We start from the raw sequence: 8,634 nt of genomic DNA on the forward strand, positions 1-8,634 counted from the left end.
TGTTTGCATCAAATTGCCACCATTTCTTTACTACACCAAAAAAAGCCAAACCCTCCTTGTGTCTTCTCTCGCCAGGCTGCGTTTCCCCTGTGCATGTGGGCAGCACATTTTTCTTCTCCCTGGTGCCACCAGCCCCACATGTGCCCTGAGCTCGGGACTTTGGCAGTGGGTGTCTGGCTCTGGCTCTCCTTTGCAGCTCCCACACCTGGACTGGAGGCGATTCTTTTTTTCCTAAGATGATTTTTGCTTCCTCTGAAAAAGCTCAGTCACTTCAGCAGGGGCAATACCCATATTCTCTGCTTACAGAATAAAAAGGCTGCCACAGTGCTGGCAATTTTTGAGGGGGCACAGGGGGGAGGAAATGGGATTTTCCTTTTCCTTGAATCCCACAGTCTGCTGCTCTGCACGGTTTGGTGACCCCCAATTCCCGCTTTCCATGTGCTCCCTGTTATCAGAGAGCTAAAGAAGTAATTCCTTCCCCTTACTAGACGAGCCACCGATCCCAAATCAGCTGAGAGCAGGAGCTGGGGCTCTGAGACCACCCTCTTGTGCTCCAGGACAAAGCATTCACCTTGCTGAGCAGCCTTCCGTGCACGGAAGCTGTTTTCCCACCCTGGCAAGAGACGTCCCCAGGAAAATCAGAAAATCCCAGGCTTGCAGCCCGTGGCCCCGACCGCGCGAGCAGTGCTGCTGCTGCCGTCTCCGGGCGCGGGAGCACGCCTGCAGCGTGCAAGCACAAAGCGATCAATCGCGGCCAGGGCACGGGAGATAACGCAAGTTAATGAGCGACCAGGGCAAGCGCTAGCCTGCTCGCCAGCCCGCTGCGGCACCTGGCACGCAGTCAGGCGGGAAGCGTCGCCCTCCGCGGCTCCCTGCCGACATAGCCTCTTTTGAGAACGCCCTGCTTTTTTATTTATTTATTTTTTTAATTGTAGGACTGTATCCTTTCTCATGTTGGTGTTTTTCCCTCGAATGCCTGAGCTACTAACAACCCCCCTTGCAGTAGGCTGGCGGTAGAAGCCCAGGAGTAGAGAGCCCCAAACGGATTTAGCAGGGACAGGATGCCCCTGGCTCCAGTGAGGAAGCAAGAACCCACCAAATGCCGCAGTCGGCAGCAACTAGAGGCGACCAAGATCCTTCCCGTTCGTTGCAGGGTGAGTTGGCCAAGAATCGACCTGTGGAGCTCTGCCTTTGTCTGTGCTCACACTGCACAGCAGGACATCAGATCCCCTGTCGCCGATTCTACTTTTTGGGGTTTTTCTTTGGCTTATCCCTCACTTGACCTTCAGTTTTCTTTTCTTTATGAAGTCCAGACCCCAGTTCTRGATCTCTTCTGAGCAAAGAGCGCGTAGCGGTGTCGCTACCATCCGCACAGGCAGCCGATCCCGGCCCTTCCGCRGGCACCAGCGCTCGCACCCTTATGCCGAAAGCTTATGCATCTGAAGCTCGCTTTTCCCCTGGGTGTCATCGAGCTGCAAGCGGCGCCGGGGCAGCGAGGTCGCTCGCCTGATCTCTGGCACGTTTTGCCGTGGCCGGCCTCTCCCCCGCGCCGTCCCCCCCTGCTCGCTTGCTCGCCTCCCCCTATAAACGTCCGCCGCGCCGGGCGAGCCCGCCGCCGCTGCCATGGGCTGCCCATGGAGCTGCGAGCTCGCGGCCGTGCTCTTCCTCCTCTCGCTGGGGCCGGGCCCCTCGCGCGCGCTGCTGCGGTACCGCTACGAGTGCGGCGACTACGGCATGCAGCTCCTGGCGTATCCGCCCCGCGGGCGCAGCGTCCGCTTCAAAGTGCTGGGTGAGTGTCGGCGAGGYGGGCAGGGGCTGTGCGAGACCGTCGCCCGGCTGCCTCTGCGTCCCACGCCGGGGTCTGCGCCCCTGGGCTGAGCCGAACGCTTGAACGTGTCTCTGGCGTGGCACCTCTCCCGGGTTGTGCCGCTGGAAGGGGCGGCACGGACGGGTGGGTTTTTCTGCAGCCTGCCCCCGGGGGGACAACTTGACCCAAAGCCAGGCTCCCGGGACCGAGACTGGGTCTGCACACGTGGGGCGGGCAAGAGGCAGTGATGGGGCAGTCCTGCGTGGGGGGGACGGCGGCTTTGCYGTGCCCCAAAGCGGGGTGCCCCCCAGCCTGCGCCACCGCCACCCCGCTTCACCCGGTGCCCGCGCGCGCGCGCTCTCCGCAGACGAGTTCGGCAGCCTCTTCGAAGTGGCCAACTGCTCCATCTGCCTCCACTGGCTCAACACCGGCGCRGACGGAGGCGTGAGCTTCTCCTCCGGCTACGAGGGCTGCCACGTCCTGRTGAAGGTGAGGGTCCCGTGCCGAACGCCTCGTGCCCGGCTGCCGGCGGGCGCTGGAGGTGACCGTCCCCTCTGCCTCGCCGCAGGAAGGCCGCTATATCCTGAGGGTCCGCATGGAAGAGGTGCTGATCAGCGGGGTCATCGCAGCCTCCTACGAGGTCAACATGACCTGCCCGCAGCCGGCTGACTACTATGTCCTCATGGACGGGAACATGCGCATTGAGCACGAAGGGAATGCCATCCAGCAGGCCCAGGATGGTGTCCTTGTCCCCCAGCCCCAGCCTGGCCTCCCGCACCGCGTGTCCCAGTCTGCCCTAGCTCTTCCCGGGCACCAGCTCCAAAGCCATTCGGGCCAGGCTCAGGCTGTGGTTCAGCCCCGGCCGGGGCTGGTACATCCTGGGCTTCAGCACCAATCCCAGTCCGGCCCAGTTCGCCCAGGGGTTCAGACCCAGCCTGGCCACATTCACCTAGGGGTTCAGACCCAGCCTGGCCACATTCGCCCAGGGCTTCAGAGCCAGTCAGGATTAGTACGCCCAGGGGTTCAGTCTCAACCCCAACCTGGCCTAGCGCCCTCGGGCGTCCAGACCCAGCAAGAACCAGTCCATCCAGGGGTGCAGTCCCAATCCCAGCCAGGCCAGGTTCGGCCCCTTGCTTGGCCCCAGGCTGATTTGCGCCCTGGCATCCAGCCTGAAGCCCAGCCTAGCCTGCTGCACCCCGGGGTTCAGAGCCAAGCTGGCCTCCTTCGCCCTGGAGCACAGCCCCACGCCCAAGCTGGCCTCGTTAGTCCCGGAACACAGTCCCAGGCCCAAGCTGGCCTTGTTAGTCCCGGAACACAGTCCCAGGCCCAAACTGGCATCATTCGCCCTGGAGCACAGCCCCAGGCCCAAGCTGGCCTTGTTAATCCCGGAACACAGCCCCAGGCCCAACCAGGCCTTGCTCGCCCTGCAATACGGCCGCAGTCTCAACAAGGCCACGTTCGCCCTGGAACGCGGCCCCAGGCCCAGCCTGGCTTCCTTCGCCCTGGAACGCGGCCCCAGGCCCAGCCTGGCTTCCTTCGCCCTGGAACACAGTCCCAGTCCCAGCCGGGCCTAACACACCCTGGTGCTCACACTCTGTCAGGTTTAGTTCACTCTGGCATTCAGCCCCAAAACCAGCTGGGCTTAGTTCACCCCGGCCTCCAGACCCACTCTCAGACTGGTTTACTCCACTCTGGTKTCCACACCCAAGCTGGCCTAGTTCACGCCGGCTTTCAGTCGCAACCAAGTCAACTGCACCCGGCTGGACCAGCACGTCCTAACCAACACCGGCCGAGCCTAGCGAGCCCAGGGCTCCACCACCAGCCCCAGCTAGGTCCAGCGCGTCCTGTCTTTCAGCCTCAAACGCAGCCAGGCCCAGCGCGGCCCGAGTTCCAAGCCCAGCCTGGCGTGCTGCGTCCCGGCCTTCACGCTCAGCCGGGCCTGCTCCAGTCCGCGGCTCTCTTCTACCCCTCAGCAGGGGCAGGTATGGCGCACGGGAGGAGGGGAGCGGCACGGAGCAGGGCCTCCCCTGCCGCTGCCCYGCGGGGAGGCTCAGCCTTCTCCCGTCCGCAGGGGCCCAGCTCCCGCGGGAGCAGTGCCGCGTGGCCGCGGGGAGGATGCCGTGCGCGGCGCCGCTCGGCCGCCACAGCTGCCTGCGGGCGGGCTGCTGCTACGACGACGCGGACCGCCTCGCGCCCTGCTATTACGGCAACACAGGTGAAAACCCGCGGCTCTCGGCGAGGCATCTCCAGCTCTCCATGTGCTCCGCCATGGCTCCTTGGTGGGGAGGACGGGGCCTGGCGGTCCCTAGCGTGGCGGTGTTGGTCGCCAGAGCCTCCAGAGAGCCACCCGTGGTGGTTCTAGGGCAGCCCCGGGCCTCTTTGGAGAGCCGCCGGGAAATGCGTTGGGTCCAGAGAAGGGCAACCAAGATGGTTAAGGGAATGGAACATCTCTCCTATGAGSRGAGGCTGAGTGAGCTGGGCCTGTTTTCTCTGGAGAAGAGAAGGCTGAGGGGGGATCTGATCAACATGTATAAGTTCAGGAAGGGAGAATGCAGGGAAGAAGGGGACAAGCTCTTCTCATGGGTGGCCAGCGATAGGACGAAGGGTAATGGGCACAAGCTGGAGCASAGGAAGTTCCATCTCCAGGTGAGGAGSAACTTCTTTACTGTGAGGGTGACAGAGCAGTGGAACAGGCTGCCCAGGGAGGCTGTGGAGTCTCCTTCTCTGGAGGTCTTCAAAACCCRCCTGGATACCAYGCTGTASGTGTGCCTGCTGGAGCGGGAAGGTTGGACTAGATGAGCTCTAGAGGTCCCTTCCAACCTTGAACATTCTGTGATTCTGTGAAATGCACCATGCTCATGGCCCAAAAACTGCCATGACAAAGGACCTATGCTCTCGGCCCACTAGGACTTGGACTTATTTAAACCTGGGCCCACTGGGCAACCCCTTTCCTTACGTTGCAGCAACTGTCCAGTGCCTGCAGGATGGGCACTTCATCATTGTGGTGCCCCGGGGCCTGTCCAGCCAGCCCTACAACCTGGACAGTGTCCGGCTGGCCAGTGACGAGGGCCACTGTGAGCCTGACAAGGTGACAGACTCTTTCGTGATGTTCCGCTTCCCTGTGACTCAGTGCGGTACCACCGTGCAGGTAAGGACAGGGCCCTGGTGTCCGGGGGCAGCTCTGTCCCTGAGCTCAGACAGGGAAAGTCAAGCCTGCGCTTGTGTTCACCCCAGGTGATCGAGGACCGGCTGGTTTACGAGAACCAGCTGATCTCTACCATCGATGTGCAGCCAGGACCGCGTGGCTCCATCACACGGGACAGTATTTACATGTAAGGAGAGGGATGCGGGGGCTGAGCTGGCTCCTGGCTGTGAAGAACACCACCTCTCCTGGCCAAAGGGACGGGGGAACCTCGCATCCCACCCTTAGCAAAGCCTAGCCTGCCCAGYCTCTGCCTAAGGCGCCTTGCCAATCCCAGTCTTCACCTTGCTCTTTGCCCCGCAGCCTCCACGCTCGCTGCATCTACAACGCCAGCGACCTGCTGCCGGTCCGCGTAGAGGTGGCAGTGCCTCCCACAGCCGAGGCCCTGACGGAGCCCGGGCCTCTGCGGCTCCAGCTGCGCATCGCCTCGGGTGAGCAGCCCGCGAGGCAGCGGCACGGTGCCCCCGCGGCGCCACGGCTAGCTTGGCTTCTCCCTCCTCTCCCGCAGACGAAAGCTACAGCAGCTACCATGAGGACAGCGAGTATCCCCTCGTGAAGGTGCTGAGGGACCCCATCTACGTGGAGGTGCGCCTCCTGCAGAAGACAGACCCCAACCTGGTCCTGGTCCTGCACCAGTGCTGGGCGTCCCCCAGCACCAGCGCTACGGCAGAACCCCAGTGGCCCATCCTGGTGGACGGGTGAGCGGGAAGCAGGCAGGGAAGAGAGGGATGGCAAGGCGGGGGCCCTCAGCAGGGACTGAGGGTGCTTCTTGTGCATCCAGGTGTCCATTCGCAGGGGACAACTACAGGACCCAGCTCCTACCTGTGGGCCCGGCCTCACAACAGCTGCCCTTCCCAAGCCACTATCAACGCTTTGTTGTCTCCACGTTCACCTTCGTGGAGTCCCCCTCCATGGCCATGCTGGAAGGCGAGGTGAGGAGGGCGTGCATAAACACCACGGCGGGAGAACTTCTCCACTCAGCCCTGCGGGGTGAAGCGGAGCTTGAGCTTAGCTCTCAGACAGAGACTAAATACAAGCGCTCAGATGCAGTGCATGAGCCCTGTGACTTGGCCACAACTGCAGAGCTCTCCTACTGTCCCTCCTGGGTACTGCCCTTCACCCTTGCCTGCAAGAAGCTCAGCCTATACCTGCAAACCCATATGTGCTCAGCCCCATCTAGAGTGGCTCACCCCTCAAGAAACGGTCTCCTTCCAGGAGACGTGGGGAACACTGCTCCCCAAGGGGTGTCCTTCAAGCYGTGAGGACATTCACCATCCAACTTCTAATACCCTCAACACCCTAAACACACGCCTGGGACTTTGACTGAGCAAATGCTTTGGTTTCCCACCCTGCCAAAGATCCCTGGCTCATGCTGTGCAGCACAGACAGCGCTGCCACATGCCAGGTAGTCTCCCCTCTGCTCTGGCTGTGGCCCTACAGAACAAGCAAGGCATCTATGCTCTTTTATAGAGTTTCCTTTGGGTAAAGGACTAAAGAGCTGYTTCTCAGGAGGCCACAGGGCCAAGGCTGCCTGGCCTTGTCCCCGTGCCACACGCTGACACCGTGCCAATGCCTGCCTTCCAGGTGTACATCTTCTGCAGTGCCTCCGTGTGCCACCTTGCGCAGCCGGAGCCCTGCCGGCCCTCTTGCCAGCTGGGGGTGCCATCAAGTAAGTGGGGGCGCTGGGAGGGCTCTCCTGGTGGCATCCCGCTGCCAAGGCAGGTGCTGCCCTGCCCGCGACGTGCAGCACGTGCTCCTGCGTGGCCTCAACACACGCTCCCAGGCTGGCCCGTCAAGGACGCGCTTAGAGGAGCTGAGAGGTTTTGACAGCTTGATGGCAACGGCATGCTGGCCACCGAGGGCCCTTTGGTGGCCTGCAGCACAGCTCCACATCCCGCTAACTGGCAGCCCCCTTTCCATGCCAACTCCTGGTACCCCTCCACAGGAGCCCGCCGGTCTCCGTCTGAGAGGAGGACAGCAGAGCCCACGCACAAAGCGGTTTCTCAAGGACGCATCATCTTCCAGGAGAGCCCCAGGCTGCAGAAAGGCTGAGCTCAAGGTCTAGGGTGAGTTTTTCTGCTAGCACCTGCTCAGATGCTAACCGAAAAACACGGTTTTCAGCTCTCTTGTTACCGTCCTCTCCCTCAGCTGCCCCTTCACACCAGGCAGCRCCGTTTTAAACGTCCTCCTTCTCCGCAGCCCTTGCTTTCAGGTCACAGCTGACTGGACATCTCCGGGCTCTGCTCTCCCTTGTCAAAAACATGCAGCACAAGAAGTATAAAATAAACCAGCAAGTGTGGTGGCTCAAGGGAGAGGCTTTGGTGGTTTGTCTGCGGGGGACAGAGCCAAAAAACGTCTCCTCTCCTTATCTCAGAGACCGTGACAGCCACAATCTCCCCTGAGCTTCCCTTGCGTGTAACAGGCAGTCATGCAATCCTGCCGCTCTGGCTGGTGGTGCCAGGAGGAGGAGGGCAGGGAAAGCAGGGATGGGCAGGTCATTGACACCTGGGTGCCTGGAGCCAGGGGGTGAAGGGCAGCTTCAGCTCCTTCTCCATCCCAGGGATGGGAGGTGGGTCACAAACGTTTCTGGCCGCAGGGGAGGCGGCCAGGGAGGGAGCCCAGCCTGCCCAGCCCATGCAGACCCCGTTAGAGGTTTCACTCGCACAGAACTCGGGGCAGCACATTCACTTGTTTCTCTCACCWCTCTGGCTGCCTTGGGCGTAGGTGTCTGTGGAGGATGGAGAACAGCAGCTTCTCAGCTTCCCAGTGGGTGCTAGAGACCYTCACGGGGGCACAACCGGTCTCGCCTTCACAGAGCCACCCAGAAGGGCAGGTGAACCGAACCCAGGGAGGCCCTTTCTCCCCAAGCAAACACCAAAAACCAAGCACAGACCCAGCTAAGGCGAAAKGCATCTACCCATTTCTGCTGTTTCTCGAGGGAAAAGGAGGCTAAAGCGTCCCCCAGAACGTGCTACAAAAGCTGCGGGGAGAGGAGCAGCTGTTTGATGGGGGCTCTTTGAAGGCAGCAGCCCTGGCCTGGCCCCAGGCAGCCCTGGGCTCATCCCCGCTCCAGCACACCCAGATCCATCACCGGACCCTTCCCTCRGGGCTGGGTACCTCCGGGGCCTGCGTGTGACAGGTCACGAAGAACAGGGCTGTGAGCAGCTCCCCGGAGTCCTGGCAGCCTCCTCCTGGGCACGGACGACAGCAAGCTGTGCGTGTACCGGGTAAGACGACAGTTCTTTATTTCCGCAATGAAACTAGACAGCTGCTTACAAACCCTGCACGTTCACCTCCCTCCCCACACGCAGCCCCACTACGGTCTCTCAAACACCCACCAGCAAACGGGATGAAGCCTTTTGTTGCCTCAGTTACAACCACAAAAAAAAAGGGATCTAAAGCCAGAAGGACGAGCACGAAACCAGGAGAGGAGAGAAACAAAACACCAAAGCCATAAACAACGGGGAAGGCGCCATCCTGCTGACTTCCCTGCTGCCAACAACCAGAGCAGGGAAGCGCAGGGAAGCGCCGAAACCCACCCGCCTCCCTCCCTCCCACACCGCCCCCCMCCCCAATACTCCCCCTGTCCCCCCCGAAGCCCAGCGCTGCAGCGAGAGCCCCCCTT

At 61.6% G+C, this 8,634-nt stretch overlaps 1 protein-coding gene across 1 annotated transcript; it reads left to right on the top strand.

Annotated features, from left to right (window-relative positions):
- The first annotated feature begins 1,623 nt into the window (after positions 1-1,623).
- ZP1 (zona pellucida glycoprotein 1) lies at positions 1,624-7,278 on the top strand. The gene is made up of 12 exons (XM_026045628.1): positions 1,624-1,789; positions 2,175-2,296; positions 2,376-3,789; positions 3,879-4,022; positions 4,771-4,955; positions 5,042-5,139; positions 5,313-5,440; positions 5,518-5,707; positions 5,791-5,941; positions 6,594-6,678; positions 6,955-7,075; positions 7,209-7,278. Exons 1-11 carry the CDS (start codon positions 1,624-1,626, stop codon positions 7,059-7,061), a joined length of 2,790 nt encoding a protein of 929 aa, XP_025901413.1. The 3' UTR covers positions 7,062-7,075; positions 7,209-7,278.
- Positions 7,279-8,634: the final 1,356 nt, after the last annotated feature.

Source organism: Nothoprocta perdicaria, unplaced genomic scaffold (genome assembly GCF_003342845.1).
Source record: "Nothoprocta perdicaria isolate Ctin4 unplaced genomic scaffold, notPer1 scaffold_405, whole genome shotgun sequence".
Taxonomy (NCBI): domain Eukaryota; kingdom Metazoa; phylum Chordata; class Aves; order Tinamiformes; family Tinamidae; genus Nothoprocta; species Nothoprocta perdicaria.